We start from the raw sequence: 23,046 nt of genomic DNA on the forward strand, positions 1-23,046 counted from the left end.
CCGGCAACCAGCCGCCAGCTTTGTGAGGGTCAGGTACATGTTGTCTTGGGACGGGGTTGTTGGATTGTTGTATAATATGATCTCCTCTGTACTTTTAATCTTGAATGTTTTTAAATGTACATTGCTTCAATTTATGAATTCTAAGTACAGAAGCAAAATATAAACATCTCCTTGCATGCATCCCAACATGTGCATAGGAGCCAAGACTGCCTCAAGATTTACTGAGGTGCTGAATCAATAGCTCTTTCCCTTTTCATTAATGAAGGTGGTGCCCAGCAGACTCCTGCTCACAGTCGGTGTCAGCCTTTGTTGGAGAGATAGGATAGCAAAACCGAGACACCAATGTAGCCAAGTAATCTGAAGTCATACTTTGGTGCTTTTAATCGCCTCAAACGCATGCCATTCAGAATATGTCAAGGCTTTAGTGGTACCAGGCTCCCAAGACAGCAGGATGGATAACAAAGAGGAGAGCTGAAGTGTTATCCTTATCAAGCCTGAAACGTCTTCACAAACCTCCATCAAGTTAGTTAAATGCAGTGTCCCGTCAGAAATCCCATGCAGACACTTCCTACTCAATCCACCTTTCTCCATGTGACTACTAATTTTGACCAGAATAAGTATTACTGGAAGCTTCTCCACCAAATTAATTGGCAGGTGGGACTAGATAGGGTTGGAATATCTGGTCGGCATGAACAGGTTGGACCGATGGGTCTGTTTCCATGCCTGTACATCTCTATGACTCTATAATTGCTGAGATTAGCTTTACAACCTTTCTGAAATCAGGCTGCAGTGTTTGCAGTTCTCCAGTCTTCTAGCACCTCTCCCAAGTCCATGGGAGACTGATAAATTATGGCTTCTACAATTTCTGTCGTTCTTCCTTCAAGATTGTTGGATGCATTTCATGAGTGCCTTGTCTCAAACTTTAAGTACCAAATGCTTATCGAAGACTTCTTTCATGTTAATTTTGAACTCTTGGAGGAGGCATGTTGCGGCTGTACAGAACATGGTTAGGCCACTGTTGGAATATTGTGTGCAATTCTGATCTCCTTTCAATGAAAAGATGTTGTGAAAACTTGAAAGGGTTCAGAAATGATTTACTACAATGTTGCAGGGTTGGAGAGATTTGAGACTATAGGGAGAGGCTGAACAGACTGGAGCTGTTTTCCCTGGAGCGTTGGAGTCTGAGGGGTAACCGTATAGAGATTTACAAATTTATGAGGGGCATGCATATGATAAATAGACAAAGTCTTTTCCCTGGGTTTGGTCTGTTTCCATGCTGTACATCTCTATGACTCTGTTGGTTGCATCTGTAAGATCCTGAATCAGCACCTTGAGGAGAATTAGAGCGAAGTGAGAACAGAGGGGGTGAGAGAGAGTGGGATGGTGCTTTCAATTTTGTGGAATAACAAAAGAAAAGTATAATCTGCAGAAAGTAGAATTGCTTGTTCAGAATTGTTACCCTGAACTGTGTGATGACTTTTGTAATCTCTTTTTACAGGTTATTTGAAGATCTGAAGAAGGAAATTTCAAAATCGACAGATGAAGGCCTCATGCCCGAAGCATTGACTTCTGATCCTCGGATGCTGCCTGACCTACAGTGCTTTTCCAGCGTCACACTTTTGAACTCTTGTCTCCAGCATCTGCAATCCTCACTTTCACATCAATGTCTGACAGTGACACTGGGACATCGGGACTGCAACGAATTTTGTGATTCTGTGAGAAGGAGCAAAGCGTTTGCTTCCTGTTCGAATACATTTTCAGAATCCGTGGGACTGGATGAGAGACCCTACGTTGCAGCGCAGTGAGTGTGGAGCCTGAAACAGTTATACGGCCTAGAAAGAGGAATTCACGGCAGGGTGGGGCTGTACCCACGTTTTGTGCAGCTGAAGCTTCGGCCATGGAGAAACCCGAGGAGTCCCGCACTGTGAAGAAACCGTGGAACTGTGGCGACTGTGGGAAAGGCTTCTGTGCCCCGTCTGCTCTGGAGACTCATCGGCGCAGTCACACCGGTGAGAGGCCCTTCAGCTGCCCCGAGTGCAGGAAGGGTTTACCCAGGCATCCACCGTGCTGACCCACCAGCGGGTCCACATGGGGGAGAGGCCTTTCAGCTACCATGAGTGTGGGAAGGCCTTCAGCAATTCCTTTGCCCTGCTGAGGCACCAGCGAATCCACAAGGGGGAGAGGCCACTCTCCTGCTCCGAGTGCAGGAAGGCCTTCAGTGATTCCTCCCACCGGCGGGTCCACACAGGGGAGAGGCCCTTCATCTGCTCCGAGTGCAGGAAAGCCTTTACCCAGGCCTCTGCCCTGCTGATCCACCAGCGGCTCCACACATGGAAGCGGCCCTTCAGCTGCCCAGAGTGCGGTAAAGGCTTCAGCGATTCCTCCACCCTTCAGACCCACCAGCGGGTCCACACGGGGGAGAGGCCCTTCAGCTGCTGTGAATGCGGGAAGTGCTTTACCCAGGCCTCTGCCCGGCTAAGACACCAGCGGTCCCACACCGGGGAGAGGCCCTTCAGGTGCCCCGAGTGCGGGAAGGGCTTTGCTCGGGCCTCCAACCTCCAGACCCACCAGCGGATCCACACGGGGGAGAGGCCCTTTAGTTGTCCCAGGCGCAGTAAGGTGTTCACCTGCTCCTCCCACCTGCAGAGGCACCAGCAAGTTCACGTGCCATAGCAGGGGCATTGAAGGAGTGACGGCTGAGTGCCATTATCGACTGGAGTATTAACCCAGTTCCGGGGCTCCGGGTTCGAATCCTGCCATGGCAGATGGTAAAATTGGAATTCAGTGAGTAATCTGGAGTTCCAAGTCTAATGATGAAGCCATTTTTGGGGGGAGTTGGGGTGAAGGGGGTGGGAGAAAACCCCCCATCTGATTCACTCACGTCGTTTATCGGGAAGGAAACTACTGTTGTAGGAAAGGATTCACTCAGTCGTCCCAGCTGCATCCTTTACCCTGTCTGGCCTATGGTTGAATCTACCCCCCCCCCCCCCCCCCCCCCCCCCAATCCCCATTCTCTCCCCCATCCCAATTCTCTCCCCCACTGGGCCCCTCCCTCTCACCAGCAAATGAACAGGGAGAAACCTACTTGGATACAGAGTATACGTTGAAATTGCTGAGTGAGGCAATACTTCGTACAGGTTAAGAAAGGGAGTGTGTGCGCTTTAACCTTGAGCTATTTTTAAATGAAAAGCTACTTTTTCTACGCCTTTTTGCTGAGGGGAATCTGAAGCTGTAACCAAGTTGGGTCACAATAAAGGGTTACCTGAACTTACCGCCAGGCTCAGATTCTCATTGAAGGCTTTGAGCTTCAAATGGTTTTTGTTTTAAACCTGTTGATTTTTTTCAGCCTCCTGCACTAATTTTCCAGTGTCGTGTATCAGATGGAGCAGTGAATGAGTAGCTAGTATTGTTGGAAATTGCAAATATTTCAGGAGTGCAGGTACTGTGTCATTTTATCGGCATTGTAAAGTTTACTGGCAGCACCAGGAGGTGTGGGCTGTGTTAATTAGAAATGATGTGGAGTTGCTGGTGTTGGACTGAGGTTGATAAAGTTAAAATCTACACACTTCCAGGTTATAGTCCCAACAGATTTATTTGGAAGCAATAACTTTCGGAGCGCTGCTCCTTCATCGGGTAGCTGTTGAGCAGGATCGTAAGACATAGAATTTATCGCAAAACATTACAGTGTTATGCAGTTGATAAGATTTCATGAACAAATCCAGTTGCAATTCAGTCTTTCATCTTTTAGAATGGGTTACAGGTTTCGGTTCATTAACATGTATATCCCAAAACTACTTTTAAGTCACATTCTCCCGATGACTTAAGATTTTATAAAATTAGGTGACATCTCAGCTCAGACAATGCAAGAAAGATGTGAGGTTCAAGTCTGTCTGTATCCCAGTCCTGAGTCTCTCACGCTCTATTTCCAAAGTAGGAATTTATAAAATATTACAAAGATTGACTGCCTGCAGATTGTGTTTTGCTCAAATAGCACAATGTATCTGCAAATGCAAATTCACTGCATAGGTTTGTGTGTGCGCATGAGAGAGAGAGAGAGTGTGTGTTTGCATGTGCATGCTTGAGAAAGTGTGTCGATGCAATGGAGTATAAGCCTGTGAGAGGATGTCTGCATAGATTTGAGTGTGGGAGGTGTATGTGTGTGTGGGAGAGGGTCTGCGTGACTGGGTGTGTATGTGTGTGTGTGGGAGTGAGAGACAGTGTTAAGTGTAGTGTGGTCACCCAAGGTCCCGGTTGAGACCGTCCTCATGGGTTCCAAACTTGGCAAATGCCTCTGCTTGGCCAGTAGAAACAATTCGGCAGTTATTGGGTGGCGTGGTGGTTCAGTGGTTAGCAGTGCTGCCTCGCAGCACCAGGGATCCGGGTTTGATTCCACCTCAGGCAACTGTCTATGTGGAGTTGGCACATTGTCCCCATGTCTGCATGGGTTTCCTCCAGGTGCTCCAGTTTCCTCCCACAATCCAAAAGATGTGCAGGTCAGGTGAATTGGCCATGCTAAATTCCACATAGTGTTGGGTGCATTAGTCAGGGGTAAATATAAGGTAGGGGAACAGGTCTGGGTGGGTTACTCTTTGGAGGGTCAGTGTGGATATTTTGGGCCAAAGGGCCTGTTTCCATACGGTAGAGAATCGAATCTAATCTACACACACACACACACACACATTGGAGAGGGCAGGGTGAGACTTGTCTTTCACTTTGCAGAAGGTGGGAGGTTCTGGATGCTGTGATTCAGGATAAACACATGCTGGAAGACCTTTGGCTCACAGAGATGGAGTTGGAAGCCAGGCTGCAGACACGTCACGGGGAATGTTAACCGGACACTTTATCCAGGAGATGGTCATTCCCCTCTGGACAGAGCCTTCTGGTTAGGTCAGTGGACAGGGTCAGAAGGGTGAGTGTGTGAATCACACAGGTAAAGGGAATCTGAGATTGGGAGGCAGGGGGAGGAGCTAACTGGCTGAGTGGTGGGGGGCGCTGGGGGTAAGGGGCAGAATATTGACAGGTGATTGTCGTCTTTCTCTGAAGTTAGCAGCAGGAGGCTAGATGGCATCGGTGTCTGTCTGGCACCAGGTTCAGGAACTGTCGTGCTCAGGACAGGAGAAGTGGGAAAGGGAAGCTGCAGTGGGTGTGGTCCACAAATCTCAGGAGGGCAGAGCCTCTGCTGAGGGCGCGTGAGAAGTCAGAAGCTATAAAGACAAAGCAGAACATCAAAGCTCTGGGTGGCATCGTGGCTCAGTGGTTAGTACTGCTGCCTCACAGGGCTGGGTTTGATTCCAGCCACAGGCAACTTTGGCACACTGTCCCCCTTGTGTCTGCGTGGGTTTCCTCCAGGTGCTCCGGTTTCCTCCCACACTCTAAAGATCTGCAGTTTAGGGTGGATCAGCTGTGCTGAAGTGTCCAGGGATATGCATTTTTGGGTGCGTAAGCCATGGGGAACTGCAGGGTTGTATGGTAAGTGGGTTGGTTTGATGGGATGCTGTTTGGAAGGTCAGTGTGAGGTGAATGGGCTGAAAGGCCTGCAGGGATTATGTGATTCTACTGCTTTAGCCATTTTGTATATTGAGAAATGATTACTGTGGTCCTGGGGAAGGTGGGATTTGTAGTTTCACTGCCATCTGTCCATTCTCCTTCTGTTCCCCTGTCCATTTTCTCTCTGTTGACACCCTCAACTCCTCACTCCCTCAACCATTCTCTTTCCCCACCACCTGTTATTTCTCGTGCCTCCATCCCTCTTTGATCGCTGTATCAAGCTCTTCTAAGAAGAGAGAGAGACAGATGGTGATGACTCTACCTGGGAGATGGGGATGCACGAGAAATGGCTGATCTTTAACATTGAGAATAGCATGTTCAATTCTATTTTTTTAAAAAAAAGCTGCAGACATCTTTCTGAAACTTGTGTTGAAATTTGTAAAATTTAGCCACAGTTGAGGACAGGCTATGAGGAGGTTGAGAAACATTGGCACCATCTCGTGCTCCCGTGAGGAGGTTGAGCAATTCATGAACTTCACCAACACATTCCACCCTAACCTTAAATTTATCTGGACCACCTCTGACACCTCCCTCCCCTTCCTGGACCTCTCCATCTCCATTAATGATGACCGACCTGACACTGACATTTTTTTCTACAAACTCACCGACTTCCACAGCTACCTGGATTACATCTCTTCCCACCCTACCTCTTGCAAAAACGCCATCCCATATTCCCAATTCCTCCGCCACCGCCGTATCTGCTCCCAAGAGGACCAGTTCCACCACAAAACACACCAGATGGCCTCCTCCTTTAGAGACCGCAATTTCCCTTCCCACATGGTTAAAGATGCCCTCCAATGCATCTCGTTCACATCCCGCACCTCCGCCCTCAGACCCCACCCCTCCAACCGTAACAAGGACAGAATGCTCCTGGTGCTCACCTTCCACCTACCAACCTTCGTATAAACCAAATCATCCGCCGACATTTCCACCACCTCCAAACAGACCCCACCACCAGGGATATATTTCCCTCCCCACCCCTTTAGGCCTTCCGCAAAGACCGTTCCCTCCGTGACTACCTGGTCAGGTCCATGCCCCCCTACAACCCACCCTCCCATCCTGGCACCTTTCCCTGCCACCGCAGGAACTGTAAAACCTGTACCCTCACCTCCATTCAAGGCGCTAAAGGCCCCTTCCACCTCCATCAAAGTTTTACCTGCACATCCACCAATATCATTTATTGTATCCGTTGCTCCCAATGTGGTCTCCTCTACATTGGGGAGGCTGGGCGCCTCCTAGCAGAGCGCTTTGGGGAACATCTCTGGGACACCCGCACCAATCAACCACACCGCCCTGTGGCCCAACATTTCAACTCCCCCTCCCACTCTGCCGAGGACATGGAGGTCCTGGGGCTCCTTCACCACCGCTCCCTCACCACCAGATGCCTGGAGGAAAACGCTTCATCTTCCGCCTCGGAACACTTCAACCCCAGGACATTAATGTGGACTTCAACAGTTTCCTCATTTCCCCTTCAGCCACCTTACTCTAGTTCCAAACTTCCAGGTCAGCACTGTCCCCATGACTTGTCCTACCTGCCAATCTTCTTTTCCACCTATCAACTCCACCCTCCTCCCTGACCTATCACCTTCATCCCCTCCCCGACTCACCTATTGCACTCTTTGCTACTTTCTCCACACCTCCACCTTCCTCTAGCTTATCTCTCCACCCTTTGGGCTCTCTGCCTTTAGTCCTGATGAAGGGCTTTTGCCCGAAATGTCGATTTTACTGTTGCCTGAACTGCTGTGCTCTTCCAGCACCAATAATCCAGAAAGGGGTGAGTTTCCAATTCTAATATTGTGAAATTGGTTCTGCCTGTGTAGAAATAGAGTCATGGAGCATGGAATGAAACAGTTTGGTCTGTGTCGACCAGCTATCCTAAATTATTCTATTCCTATTTGCCAATACTTGGCCCAAACCCCTTTAAACCTTCCTATTCGTACACCCATCCAGATGCCTATTAAAAGTTGTAATTGTACCAGCCTCCACTCCGGCAGCTCATTCAATACATTTACCATCCTCTGCGTGAAACAAGTGACCCCTTAGGTCCGTTTTAAACCTTTCCCCACTCACCTTAAACTAATGTCCTCTAGTTCTGGCATTTCCTGAGGCAAATTAAATGCCACACGTCTTTTCTAATCCTTTGGTCCCTCATCTTTCCCTGAAGATTTTTCCCTCATGATTCCTGAAGAAGGGCTCATGCCCGAAACGTCGATTCTCCTGCTTCTTGGATACTGCCTGATCTGCTGCGCTTTTCCAGCAACACTTTTTCATCCCTCATCTTTCCCCAATCAACCTAAACCTATGTCCTCCAGTTTGTGACTCCCCTAACCGAGGGAAAAGATATACAAAAGTTGAGCAGCCAGCCAAAATGCAAAAGGAATACAATGTCAAGCCACCGGGGGGGGGGGGGGCGGGGTGGAGGGGAGGAGGGAAGGGGAAGGAGAGAATTGTGGTTCTACTTTTTTTTCCCTCCGATCGGCATTTGGACACTTCAAACCTGTCAGTAACATAAGCATCTCTGAAGAGCATAATGCGCATGCCCATCGGTGTCAGCAAGCACTGCGCATGTCCGCTGGTGTCAGCAAAAGACTGTGCACGCTCCTGGCTGTACGCACAAACAACTCATGACCTACTTTTGATGGACCAATAGGGAACACGGGAGGACCGGAAGGTGTCTAGTCCTCCTGCCAATCAGAGCACCACTATTGTCTGAATGCGGAAGTTGGACAATGACCTTCTGAAGCAGCTGCTGCTCCTGTCTCTCTGAATGAAGATTAAGCTTTACCCCAAACTTCAACTTTCTTCCTCTGTCCAACATCTGTGAGTACAGCACTCTCTTTCCTCGCCATCTGTTCCACTTTTTTTTTCATTCTGGCGTTCAATTGTTGACTTGCAACAACTGAAAGGAAAGGGAGTGAATTCAGGGAGGGGGACAGAGTGTAGAAATATTGGTCGAGAGTGTGGTGCTGGAAAAGCACAGCAGGTCAGGCAGCATCCGAGGAGCAGGAAAATCGACGTTTCGGGCAAAAGTCCTTCATCAGGAATTTTCCTGCTGCTCGGATGCTGCCTGACCTGCGTGCTTTTCCAGCACCACACTCTCGACTCTAATCTCTGGCATCAGCAGTACTCACTTTTTTGTCTAGAAATGTTGGTGCAGATCTGTGTCTCAATTGGCAAATACGTGGCAAATGCATGACCACAATGTGATCATATAACCTTTGCTGTGGGAAAACAAAAGCAGAAAGGAGGTGCATTGTTTTAATGGTGATATGTTGGGATATGGAGAAAGTGAGGAGTGCAGATGCTGGAGATCAAAGTTGACAAGTGTGGCCCTGGAAAAGAACAGCGGGTCAAACAGCATCCAAGGACCAGGAAGTCGACGTTTTGGACACGAGCCGTTCATCAGGAATGTTATGTGGATGTACAAAGAGGTTTCAGTGTCTTTCTCCACCAGTCAATACCAGTTGTCAGACAGATGCAAGTAGTGTATTAGCAAGAGGAATTGAGTTCAGAGGTTGGGTGGGCCCTTCCTGCGGTTAGGGGATCATTGAATATATTCAAGGCTGAGTTCATCTGATTTTTGAACAACAATGAAGTGGATGATTATGAGGGAACAGAAAAGATGGTTATAAGAACAGTTACAGAATCATACAGCACAGAAACAGATACTTGATTTCATGCTGACTATATTCATAAACTAAACTAGTCCTACGTTGTTTGGCCTATATATCTCTGAACCTTTCCTATTCATGTACTTATCCATAAGAGCAGAAATTAAGCCATTCAGCCCACTGGGTCTGCCCAGACCATTCAATTGCGGCTGATAAGTGTCTCAGCCCCATTCTCCTGTTTTCTCTCTTTAACCCTCGATCCCCTTGATACTCAAGAACTGTTTCTGTCTCAGTGTTAAATATCCTCAGTTAGCTGGCCTCCACAGCCTTCTGTGGCAATGAATTCCATCAGTTCACCACTCTCTGGCTAAAGAAATTTCTCCTAATCTCCGTTCTGAAAGGTCTTCCCTTTACTCTAAGGCTGTGCCCTCGGCCGCTAGTCTCTCCTTCCAATGGAAACATCTTCCCAACATCAACTCGTCCAGGCCATTGAGTATTCTGTTTGTTTCAATTAGATTCCCCTGAGTGTGGCCCTGTTAATCAGCATGAACCAGACCCTTCAGGATGAGGTACAGCAGGGATTAGGTTCAACAAAGTGAGAATGGTGGGAGTGTGTGGGATGGAGATTTTGAGCTTCCAGGGAATAAGAATTACAGAGAGTTTGCTATAAATTAGAATTGTTTGGATGGGACAATGGGCCAGGGAGTGGCAGATGGAGATTAATTTAGGGAAATATGATGTTTGTATTTTGGTAAGGCAATCCAGGCAGGACAGTTAAGGGAGTGTTTCAGAACAAAGAGACCTTGGAGTGCAGGTTCATTGTTCCTTGAAAGTGCAGTCTCAGGTAGCCAGAATAGTTAAGAAGGTATTTTGTATGCTTTCCTTTATTAGTCAGAGCATTGAGTATCGGAGTTGGGAGGTCATGTTGTGACTGTACAGGACATTGGTTAGGCCCCTTTTAAAATACTGCGTTCAGTTCTGGTCTCCCTGCTACAGGAAATATGGTGTGAAACTTTGAAAGAGGTCAGAAAAGTCTTAAAAGGCTGTTGCCAGAGTTGGAGGGTTTGATCTACAGAGAGAGGCTGAATCAGTCAGGGATATTTTCCTGGAGCACCAGACGCTCAGCGGTGACCTTATAAATGTTTATAAGGGGCATGGATAGGGTGAATGCAGAACTAGAGAGTATATGTTTGAGTGAGAGGGGAATGATTTAAAAGGGACATGAAGGGCAACTTGTTTCATGCAGAAGGTGGTGCATGTATTGAATGAGCTGTCGTAGGCAGGGGTGGAGCCTGATACAATTACAGTATTTAAAAGGCATCTGGATGGGTACAAGAATAGGAAGCTGGTAAATGGGACTAGATTAAGTTAGGATATCTGGGCGGCACATATGAGTTGGACTGAAGGGTCTGTTTCTGTGCTGTATGATTGTCTGGGTCTTTGGTGAAACCAAAAGTGCCATTGCGAAGACTGGACTTTCAGAGCAGCCTTCAAAGATGTTTTGTCCTTACTGGGAGCAGAAGGAGTTACAATGAAATCTTTCATTTATGAGACAGCACCTGAGTGAGTGAGTACATCTGAGATTTTGGTGGAAAGTGGGATTTCATTGCACTGTGGGGATGAAACCCTACCCTATCCAGTCATTTCTGCTGGTGGGTGAGACCAGACCTCAAGATTAGTTGGAGTGGATTTAGGATAGAGATGAGGAAGAACTGCTTTTCCCAGAGAATAGTGAATCTATGTAATTCTCTGCCCAGGGAAGCAGTAGAGGCAGCTTAATTAAGTATATTCAGGACACAGTTAGATGGGTTTTTGCATGGTAAAGGTATTAAGGGTAGTTGGGACAATGCAGGGAGGAGAAGCTGAGACATTGGAGAGATCAGTCATGATCTAAATGAATGGCGAAGCAGGCTCGAAGGGCTAAATGACCTACTCCTGCTTCTATTACTATGAAACTCTAACCCAGCATTTCCCATGGCTAACCCACCTAACCTGCACATCTTTGGACACTATGAGCAATTTAGCATGGCCATTCCAAATCAAGGCCAGTAAGCAATACAGTAATGTGAAAAATGAACATCAGAGAATGACAGAAAGACATGGAGAGTAAATGTACCAGCAATCATAACTGGATTCTAAAGATCACAGAAATTGAAATTAAAAATGGTATGTCTGAATGTGTGCTGCATTGCAGCAAAAGCGAATGAATTGACTGCACACATTGAAGGGAATCATTAAAATATGGGACTCCTTACAGAGATATGGCTCCAGGATGACAAGAATTGGATCCTCAATATTGAGAAGGTGATCAAATGGGAAGCAAGATAAAGGTAGAGGGTTAGCACAGGTAATCAAAGCACTGATCACAGGGTAATCTGGTGTCAGCTCAGGTTTCAGGTCCTGATTTCTCATGATGCTTTGATCCCTTTTTTTTTACACACCTTCTGGAACAATAAGTCAATCCAGACCCACAATCTCCCAGCCTGTTAACCATCCAGACACTGAGTGTAGTCATAGCAGGGAATAAAACAAGAAATGTGAACCAAAATTAGAAATAAGTAGGTGCTTGTGCTTAATATTGTTCAATAGGGAGTAATCCAGAAATACTACTCTCCCAGGATTCCTACAGTGCCTTATTTGAGGAATTCTCTCACCCTTACATCGAGCTATTAGTACCTATGATGACTTACAACAATATTTATACCAACAGAACAAAAAGTATCTGTTGTCAAATTGACATAGAGATATACAGCATGGAAACAGACTTTTTCTCTCTGTCATGCACACACACACATGCACAAGTCCATGGGGGTGAATTTGTGTTTGCAGAATGATATTTGCATATGCATTCTATTTTCCACAATCTGCAGACAGTTAATACATCTAATATTTTGTAAATTTCACATTGGAAATAGAACCAGTCTGACTGGAGACTGGGATACAGATTCTGACCTCACGCCTTTAATGCATTATTTGAGCTGAGGTGTCTCCTTTTGTTATAAAGCTTCAAAGTTATCCTGGGAAGGTGCCTTACAGGAAGTTCTGGGATTTACATATTAATGATATCTGCAATCCATTGTAAAAGATGAAAGACTTAATGATCCAGGGTTGTGAATATATCATTTCAATACCAGGACACTGTAATGTTTTCCCAGAAATTCTGTGTCTTATGATCTTACTCCACAACCACTTGATGAAGGAGCAGCGCTCCAAACGCTAGTGCTTCCAAATAAACCCGTTGGACAATAACCTGGTGTTGTGTGATTTTTAACTTTGTCCAGGTAAGGTTTGATTGGCCAGGCCAAATTACCCATAGTGCCCAGGGATGTGCAGGTTAGATGTATTAGTCAAGGGGTAAATGTAGAGTAATAGGAGGAGGGGAATGGGTGTGGTGAGGTTGCCATTCGGAGGTTGGTGTGGACTTGTTAGAACAGTGAGGGTTCTCTGAAGTGAAGGGATTTTTGTTCACTGTTCAGGAAGGGAGGTGGGGGGGAGAGGGGAGAAGCAGCGTGGGGGGAGGAGGGAGGAAATGGTGTATGGGAGGAGAGGGGAGGGATGGGTGGAGTGCGGGGGGAGGAAATTTGTTTACTTGTAGCAACTGGAGTGAACCCAGGGAGGGAGCAGACTCTGCAAACTCAGATATGTGCCTTAATTACCCGGGTAAGGAGGGTTGGAAGGATAGGGTGTTGCTGTTTTCCCTAGTGCGTCAGAGTGTGAGGGGTAACCTGATAGACTTTTTTAAAATCATGAGGGGCATGGATTGGGTAAATAGACGAGGTCTTTTCCTTGGGATGGGGAGTCCAGAACTCGAGGGTAATAGATTTAAGGTGAGGGCAGGGGGAGGGAGACTGGAAAGAGATCTAAGGGGCAACATTTTCACGCAGAGGATGGTGCATGTATGGAATGAGCTGCCAAAGGAAGTGGTGAAGGCTGGTACAATGACAACATTTAAAAGTCATCAGCATGAGTGTGTGAAAAGGAAGGGCTCAAAGGGATATGGGCAAAGCGCTGGCAAATGGGACGAGATTAATTTTGGATATCTGGTTGGACACAGAAGAATTTGACCGAAATGTCTGTTTCTGTGCTGTACATCTCGATGACTCTGGCTTTCCACGAATGTTTGTCATGTCTGTATGTTCAGTTTCTGTGGTGGCGGTATCAATGCCTTGATGGTTCATTTTGCTTTCTCTCTCACCCCCATCAGTTCCTGGGAATGTTAACCATTTTGTGTTTGGTTGTTCTTCAAGAACCTGCATTGCAGGCTCACCCCGAATTGACATTTTTTTGCTTCCCAAAATCAGACCTGCTCACTCTCAGCAATATCCCAGTGTTGTGAAAGATATTAAATTTCAGGTGGAGTTATCCAAAACTCAGATGTCAGTCTTGACGTTTTTGCTTTTCTGCCCCTATCAGATCCTGAATCAACACCTTCAGGAGAATGAGTTAGAGCGAAGGGCGGGAGAGAGAGAGAGAGGGATAGTGCTTTCAATTTTGTGGAATAACAACACAAACAAATTGCTTGTTCTGAATTTTTATTCTGGACTGACAGGAATGAATTTTCTAATCTCTTTTTACAGAGTATTTGAAGATCTGAAGACGGAAGTTTCAAAATCAACAGATGAAGGACTTATGCCCAAAATGTCGACTCTCCTGCTCTTCAGGTGCTGCCTGACCTGCTGTGCTTTTTCAGCGTCGCACTTTTCAACACTGACTCTCCAGCGTCTGCAGTCCTCACTTTGACGTCAATGTCTGACAGTCACTCAATCCATCCGGACAGCAACAATCGTTGACTGATTCTGTGAGAAGGAGCAAAGCTTTTTGGTTCCTGTTTCAGTCCGTTTTCAGCATCAGTGGGACTGGATGAGGGACCCTACTGTTGGAGTGCACTGAGTGTGGAGCCTGAAACAGTTATAAGGCCTGGGAAGAGGAATTCACGGAGGGGAGGAGCTCTACACGTGTTGTGTGTGGATGAAGCTTCGGCCATGGAGAAACCCAAGGAATCCTGCCCCATGGAGAAACCGTGGAAGTGTGGCGACTGGGAAAGATTTCCGTTTCCCATCTGCTCTGGAGATTCATCGTCGCAGTCACACCGGGGAGAGGCCATTCCCCTGCACAGACTGCGGGAAGGCCTTCAGCAATTCCTCCGACCTGGTGAGGCACCGGCGGGTCCACACCAGGGAGAGGCCCTTCAGCTGCCCTGAGTGTGGGAAGGCCTTCAGCAATTGCTCTGACCTGGTGAGGCACCGGCGGGTCCACACGGGGGAGCAGCCCTTCAGGTGCTCCACATGCAGGAAGGGCTTTACCCAGGCCTCCACCCTGTTGGCCCACCGGCAGCTCCACACTGGGGAGAGGCTGTTCATCTGCACCGAATGTGGGAAGGGCTTCAGCAATTCCTTCGCCCTGCTGACCCACCAGCGGGTCCACACGGGAGAGAGGCCGTTCCCCTGCACAGAGTGCAGGAAGGCCTTCAACAGTTCCTCCGACAGGCTGAAGCACCAGCGGTTCCACACGGGGGAGAGGCCCTTCAGCTGCCCAGAGTGCAGGAAAGGCTTTACCCAGGCCTCTGACCTGCTGAGGCACCAGCGGGTCCACACGGGGGAGAGGCCGTTCACCTGCTATCAGTGCGGGAAGAGCTTTAGCCGCTCCTCCCACCTGCGGAGGCACCAGAGAGTTCACATGCCATCGCAGGGGGTTTAAAGCAGCGACGGCTGAGTGGCTTTATCAACCCAGTTCCAGGAGCTGCCAAGGCAGATGGCGGAATTGGAATTTGGTTCCAAATCTGGAGTTCAGAATCTAACAATGAAACCATTGTCAGGGAGGGGAGGGGGAACCCCCATCTGATTCACTCACAACCTTTTTAGGGAAGGAAACTGCTATTGTGGGAACGGATTCACTCACTCGTCCCAGTGCATCCTTTACCCAGACCCACAGCAGTCTGGTTGAGTATTCTGCACGCCGCCTCCCCCTCTTCCCCCCTCCCCCCCCCCCAACCCCACTCCAACTGATGAGGGGGGAAAAACCTACTTGGAGACAAGGTATGGGTTTAAATTGGTGCATGAGGCAATACTACTTCTAGTTTATGGCTATACCAAGGATCCAATTACAAAAGGACAACTCTGTGCTGACAAATAGTAAAGAAAGTGGGGGTGAGGGGGCGGGAGGAGAAGTGTGTGGGCTTTGACCTTGAGCTGTTTTAAAAAAAAATACTTTTTCTACACCTTTTTGCTGGGGGAATCTGAAGCTGTAACAAAATTGGGTCGCAATAAAGGTTACCTGAACTTACTACTGGGCTCAGACTCTCATTGAAAGCTTTCAGCTCAAGAGGTTTTTGTTTTAAAGCTGCTCATTTCTTTCAGCCTCCTGCACTGAGTTTCCAATGTTATGTATCAGATGGAGCGGTGAATGAGTAGCTAGTATTAGAAATTGTAAATGTTTTAGGAATGCAGGTACTGCGTTGTTTTATCAGCATTGTAAAGTTTCCTGGTGGAAGTGTGGGCTGTGTTCACTAGAAATGTTGTGGAGGTGTCAGTGTTGGACTGGTGTGCACAAAGTTAAAATCTCACAACACCAGGTTATAGTCCAACAGGTTTATTTGGAAGCACTAGCCTTAGGCGCGCTGCTCCTTCATCAGGTAGCTGTGGAGCAGGATCAGAAGACACAGATTTTATAGCAAAAGATCACAGTTTCATACAACTGATAGGAGATATTGAACAAACCTTGATTGCTGTTAAGTCTTCCATCTTTTAGAATGGATTGCAGGTTTCTGTTCATTAATATGTAAATCCCAGAACTACTTTTAATTCATGTTCTCAAGATGACTTAAGGTTTTATAAAAATAGGTGACATCTCAGCTCAGACAATACATGAAAGGTGAGAGGTTCGGTCTGTCTGTATCCCAATCTTGAATCAGACTGGTTCTACTCCCAAAGTATGAGTTGATAAAATATGACATGGATTGATTGCCTTCATTAACTGCCTGCCGATGTTTCCACAAAAAGCACACATTGAATCTATCTGCAAATATAATACTGCAAACGTAAATTCATCCCATGGACTTGTATGTATGTGCGTGCATGAGAGAATAGTGAGTGCATGTAAGTTTTTTCGTGTGTGTATAATGGAGTATGAGCCTGTGAGAGGGTGTGTGCAGTGATGGGTTTGTGTGTGTCTGAGAGAGACCATGTGTACGAGAGAGGGTCTGCGTGAGTATGAGAGAGTGAGATCACCCAAAGTTATCCTCATGGGTTCTGAACTTGGCCATCAACCTCTGCTCGGCCACTGGAAACAGTTAAGCAGTGACACAACACACATCGGAGAGGACAGAGTGGCACTTGTCTCACAGAAGGTGGGAGGCTCTGGATGCTATCATCCAGGGGAAACACACACTGGAGGACCTTCGGCTCAGACAGATTCAGCTGGAAGCCAGGCTGCAGACACGGTGGTGGTGGTGGTGGTGGTGGGTGGGGGGATCTTAACCGGACACTTTATTCTGCGAGATGGTCATTCCCTTCAGGACAGTCTTCTGATTGGGTCAAGGATTGTCTCTGTTCTCTGCAGTTGCCAGCAGGAGGCCAGATGATATTGGTGTCTGCCTGGTGCCAGGATTCAGGAACCGATAAGAAGAGGGAGAGAGAATGGATGGTGCTGACTCTACCTGGGAAATGGCTTATTTTTAACATTAAGAATAGCTAAAATGATATATTCAGAAACATTATTAAAGCATGATCAATTTCATAAAAAAGCTGCAGACATCTTTTGAAACTCGCATTGAAATATGTGCAGCTAGGCCACAGTTGAGGACGGGCTGTAATGGGTGAATGGCCTATTCCTAGTCTTGTGAAATTGGCTCTGACTACGTCGAAAAAGAATCGGAGTTGTAGAGCACAGAAGGAAGGCCTTTGGTCTGGGCTGACCAGATGTCCTAAATTCATGTCGTCTCATTTGCTAGCACATTGCCCATATCCCTGTAAACCTTCCTGTTCATGTCCCCATCCATATAAATGTCGTAATTGTACCATTTCCTCTGGCAGCTCATTCAATACACGCACCACTCTCAGCATGAAACAAGTTGCCCCATAGGACACTTTTACGTTTTCCCCTCTCACCCTAAAACTAATGTCTTCTACTTCTGGACCTTGCCACCCCAGGGGAAATACCTTGTCTATTTACATTATCTATGCCCCTCATGATTTTATAAACCTCTATAAGGTTACCCCCTCAGCCTCCAATACTCCAGGGAAAACAGCCCCAGCCTATTCAGCCTCTCCCTGGAGCTCCAACCCTAACAACATCCTTAAGTCGTTTCTCAACCCTTTCAAGTTTCACAACAGTCTTCCCACTGAGTGATCAATAGGCTGTGAACAATCTATTTTTGTTGGGGTGTAAGAGAGGGCATTTCTTGAGGCCAATTAACTTTCACACTGTTTTTATTTCTAATCCGAGGTCCCTCCAAATTTGTCCCCATTTACCCTAAACCTTTGCCCTAAGCCTTAGGACCCCAACCTTGGGGAAAAGATATACAAAAGTTGAGCATCCAAACAAATGCAGTAGGACTAAGAAGTCGAGCCACAGATGGGGAAAAGAAAGTGGCTCCAGCCTTTTTTTCTCCTCCTGGCATTTGGACACTTCAAACCTGTCAGTAACACCAGCTCCCAGGATCTCCAGCCTCTCTGTCAGCAAGCACTGCGCATGCTCCTCGGAGTCAGCAAAAAACTGCGCCGCCAGCTGCTCGGTGTCCGCGCACACGGCTCGTGCCCTTCTTTTGATGGACCAATAGGAAGCACTGGAGGACCGGAAAGAGACTGGTCCTCCTGCCAATCAGAGCGCCCCTACTGTCTGAATGCGGAAGTTGGAACATGAGCTTCGGAAGTTGCTGTTGTTGCTCCTCTCCCCGAATGAAGATTGAACTTCACTCTAGATTGCAACCTCCTTCCTCTGTCCAACATCTGTGAGTACGGCACTCTCTTTTCTTACTATATTTTCAGTTTCTTTTCTAAATTCTGAGCTTCAATTGTTGACTTGCAGCAACTGAAAGGAAATGGGGTGAATCGGGGGTTGGGGGAACAGACTCTGCAAACGTTGGTCCAGGTCTGTCTCCATTGGCAAACGCATGAACACAACGTGATGATTTTGCCTTTGCTGTGGAAGAAAATGCCGAAAAAAGGTCATTGTTTAAATGGTTATATACTGGGCTGTGGAGAAAGTGAGGGCTGCACATGCTGGAGATTAGAGTCAAAAAGTGTGGTGCTGGAAAAGCACAGCAGGTCAGGCAGCATCTAGGACCAGGAGTGTTTGTGATTTGGTCACGAGCCCTTCGTCAGGAATGATGTGTGGATGTACAATGGGGTCTCAGCGTCCTTCCACACCAGTCACTGCCAGTTGTCAGACAGGGTGTAGCAAGCAATCAGCAAGGCAAGTGGTATATTAGCAGGAATTCAGAAATTGGGATGGCTTTCTGTGATCAGGCAGTCATTGAATATATTTAAGCCTGTGTTCATCAGTTTTCTGAACAACAAAGAAGTGGATGGTGATGGGGGAAGGCAAAAATAATGGTTTTAAGACCAGAACAGTTACAGAGTCATACAGCACAGAAACAGACACTTCAGTCCAGCTAGTCCATGCTGGCTATATTTATAAACTAAACTCGTCCGACATAGTTTGGCTCATATCCCTTTGAACCTTTCCTACTCATGTACTTATCCAAATGTCTTTTAAATGTTATTACTGTACATATATCCATCACTTCTTCAGGACCTTGATTCCACACACAGACACACCACTCTCTTTCAAAAAAAAAGTTGTTCCTCATGTCTTTTTTTAAATCTTTCTCCTCTCTCCTTAAAAGTTTGCTCCCTAATCTTGAAATCCCCACCTGAAGGAAACAGCACCAGCCACTTACCTAACTGACACCCTTCTTGGTTTTATAAACTTCATAGGCAACCTCTCAACTTCCTGTGCTTCAGTGAAAAATGTCCCAGCCTATCCACCTAGATGTAGGTATATTCACATCCAGTTATGATCTGTTCGGTGCTGGTGCATGCTCAAAAGACCAAATGGCCTACTCCTGCTCCCAATTCTCTCACTCTGTGTCCAAGACAGCAAGAGACCATAAGACAGAGGAGCAGAAAGTAGGCCATTCAGCCCATCAGGTCTGCTCATACCACACAATCGTGGCTGATATGTTTCTCAATCCCATTCTCCCACTTCCTTCCTGTAACCCTTGATACTCAAGAACTTATCTATCTCAGTCTTAAATATCCTCAGTGAACTGGCCTCCACAGCCTCATGTGGCAATGAATTCCATGGATTCACCACTCTCAGGCTGAAAAGTTTCTCCTTATCTCCCTTCTAAAAGGTCTTCCCTTTTCTAGTCCCTTTCAGCTCCTGGTCTCTCCCACTAATGGAAACGTCTTCCCAATGCCCACTTTGTTTAGGCCTTTCAATGTTCTGTATGTTTCCATTAAATCTCCCCTGAGTGAGTGTGTGGGCCTGTGTTAAGGACTAATCCAGACCACTCAAAACATTTTTAAGCAGGCAGCCCCAGACCATAACTTTGTAATTTGGTTTAGTCAGTGTCTAGTGAAAATTATCTGGAGTAAATGAGCTCAGTTGACTACTAGATTTTAAAACAGTCAAAAAATGTATTCTCAAAATTATACAATGCAACACAAAGATCAGAATAAAGAACTCCTACAGAACTCAGCCTATCCAACTAGACTCAGTTATGCTGTTCTGAATATACACAACTGTCCCAATAAGCCAACTCCCTTTGAAACCCATTATAAATGGGACACATGCTTATAGGTTGAAGTTGAGAGACAGGAAAGAGAGAGAGAGTTTCCACACAGCTCCCTGTTGAACTTGCAACCAGTTCAAGACTGAACTAAAACTAAAACATGACCAATTTGGCCTGAAGTCACATCTGTTTAGATATAAGCAAAAGGTCTCTCAAAATTCTTTTCATCTCTGTTCAAACCAGACTGATCAGAACCTGGCCAGTTTATTACCTCTCTGAAAAAAGTCATGAACAGCGTCTCCTTGAGCCAGGGAAAAGCTTTTAGTCCAAAAAAGGAACTAGCTTTGTGACCCCTGTTCATCAGCATGAACCAGACCCTTCAGGATGAGATGCAGCAGGAATTAGGTTCAACAAAGTGAGAATGGAGGGAGATTGCGTGGGATGGAGATTTTTCAGCTTCCAGGGAATTAGAGAGGAAAAAGAGTTTGCTGTAAATTAGAATTGATCGGATGGGCCAATGGGCTGAGGAGTGGCAGATGGAGTTTAATTTAGAGAAATGTGAAGTGTTGCATTTTGGTCAAGCAATCCAGGCAGGACTGACACAGTGAAGGGGAGTGTCACAGAACAGAGAGACCTTGGAGTGCAGGTTCATGGTTCCTTGAAAGTGAGTCTTAGGAGGTCATGGAGTGGCTGTACAGGACATTGGTTAGGCCACTTTTAGAATACTGTGTACAGTTCTGGTCTTCCTGCTACAGGAAAGATGTTGTGAAACTTTGAAAGGGTTCAGAAAGGATTTCAAGGCTGTTGCCAGAGTTGGAGTGTTTGAGATACAGGAAGAAGCTAAATAGGCCAGGGAAATTCTCCATGGAGCATTGGAGGTTGAGGGGTGACCTTATAGATGTTTATAAGGGGCAGAATAGGGTGAGTACCCAGGTTAGGTGAGTCCAAAACTAGACGGCATATGTTTGCAGTGAGAGGGAATGATTTAAAAGGGACCTGAGGAGCAACTTTTTCACGGAGGGTGGTGGAGGCTGATACAATTACTACAAAATTTAAAAGGCATCTGGATGGGAATATGAAGAGGAAGGGTTTAGGGGGATATGGGCCAAATGCTGGCAGATGATTTAGATTAATTTAGGGTTTCTTGTTGGCACAGATGAGTTGGGTCAAAGGGTCTGTTTCCGTGCTATATGTCTGTAATCGTCTTTGGTGAAAGCAGAAGTGTGGTTGTGAAGACTGGACTTTCAGAGCAGCTTTCAAAGATGTTTTGCCTTGATTTGGAACAGAAGAAGTTACAATGAAATCTTTCGTTTGTGAGACAGCAACTGAGTGAGTGAAGACATCTTGGAAAGTGGAAATTCATTGAATTGTGGGGATGAAGCCATACCCTATCCAGTCATTTCTGATGGTAGATGAGACCAGGCTTCAAGATGAGGGGGAGTAGATTTAGGAGAGAGATGAGGAGGAACTGCTTTTCCTGGAGAGTAGTGAATCTATGGGCAATTTAGCACGGCCAATCCAAATCAAGGCCAGTGAGCAATGTCGTGATCTGGAGAATTAACATCAGAGAATGATAGAAAGGGACAACGAGAGTAAATATACCAGCAATCAAAACTGGATTCTAAAGATCACAAAAACTGAAACTAAAAACGGTGTATCTGAATGTGTGCTGCATTGTAACAAAAGCGAGTGAATCGACTGCACACATTGAAGAGAATAATTATGATCTGAGACTCCTAACGGAGATATGGCTTCAGAATGACAAGGATTGGATTCTGAATATTGAGGGGGTAGTCAAATGGAAAGCAGGATAATGGGAGAGGTGCTAATGAAAGCACAGATCACAGAGTAATCTGGTGTCAGCTCGGATTTCAGCTCCTGGTTTCTCTATCCTCTGTTGATTTTCCTGTTCCAACAGAGTAAGATGTGGGTCTGCTCTCAGCTCTGCTGGATTTCTGCTGAGGTTTTGACCCCATCCCCCCATTCCCCCCATTCCTTCCACCTTCTGGAACAATAAAACATTCAGTGAATTGAGACCCAACGCACAATCTCCCAGTCTTTCAAACCAATCAGACACAAGTGTAGTCATACCATGGAATCAAACAAGAAAAATGAAACAAAATTTAAAAATATATAGGTCCTTCAGCTTAATTAGATTAGGTTCCTATGGTATGGAAACAGGCCTTTCCACCCAAAAAGTCCACACTGATCCTCCAAAGAGTAACCAACCCAGACCCATTCCTCTACATTTACCCCTACCTAATGCACCTAACTCCCTAGTGCTGTGAGGTAGCAGTACTAACCACTGAGCCACCATGCTGCGCTCAAATGTTTGTTCATTGGGAAGTAAACCAGAAATAGAGTTTTCCCAGGACTCTCTCCCTTACATCTAACTATTAGTACCCATTTAGTAATAGTAACTATAACTATTAGTATGATTTATAACAATATTTACACCAACGTAAATAAAGCATCTGTTATCATATAGACACAGAGATATACAGCACAGAAAGAGACAATTTTCTCCCTCATGCATGCACACACGTAATTGACAGGATGTTCTAGGATTTACATATTATTGATACCTGCAACCCATTCTAAACGATGAAATACTTAATCCCGGTCTGTTCAATATGTAATTTCAATGGCATGACGCTGTAATGTTTTTCCATGAATTCTGTGCCTTGTGACCTTATTCTCCACAATCACCTGATGAAGGAGCCGCGCTGTTAACACCAGTCCTTCCAAATAAACCTGTTGGGTGCTTGATTTTTAACTTTGTCCAGGTTAGGTTGGATTGGCCAAGCTAAATTACCCGTAGTGCCCAGGGATGTGCACGTTAGGTGCATTAGTCAGGGTGGTAGGGAGATGGGTTACCCTTCGGAGGGTCGGTATGGACTCCTTGGGCCGAGTGGCCTGCTTCCACACTCTGGGAATTCTCTGAAAGGAAGGGATTACCCTGTTGCAAACTGCAGGGCTGCGCAGGCGCAGTGCGCGGAGCTGTTGTCGGCCTTTCCCCGCCCCATCGCTTCACCTATGACGTCACAACGCGGAAGTGGCCCTGTCAGTTTCAGAGTGAAACTCCCTCCCTCTGGGCAACTCTTCATCCCGGGAGGGAGTGGGGGTAACATCTGTTCACTTGTAGCAACTGGA

The 23,046-nt window shown here is 46.4% G+C and overlaps 1 protein-coding gene across 1 annotated transcript in view; it reads left to right on the forward strand.

The window, feature by feature from the left end:
- The first annotated feature begins 6 nt into the window (after positions 1-6).
- Positions 7-23,046, forward strand: part of LOC132810178 (zinc finger protein 585A-like) — a 43,981-nt gene continuing 20,941 nt past the window's right edge. Inside the window, exons 1-4 of the mRNA XM_060822622.1 lie at positions 7-33; positions 1,499-2,591; positions 14,258-14,849; positions 18,183-18,235. Coding sequence (XP_060678605.1) covers positions 2,089-2,591; positions 14,258-14,849; positions 18,183-18,235 — 1,148 coding nt within the window. The 5' untranslated portion in view covers positions 7-33; positions 1,499-2,088. The remainder of the gene's footprint in view (positions 34-1,498; positions 2,592-14,257; positions 14,850-18,182; positions 18,236-23,046) is intronic.

This window comes from Hemiscyllium ocellatum, unplaced genomic scaffold (genome assembly GCF_020745735.1).
Source record: "Hemiscyllium ocellatum isolate sHemOce1 unplaced genomic scaffold, sHemOce1.pat.X.cur. scaffold_1566_pat_ctg1, whole genome shotgun sequence".
NCBI classification, from domain to species: domain Eukaryota; kingdom Metazoa; phylum Chordata; class Chondrichthyes; order Orectolobiformes; family Hemiscylliidae; genus Hemiscyllium; species Hemiscyllium ocellatum.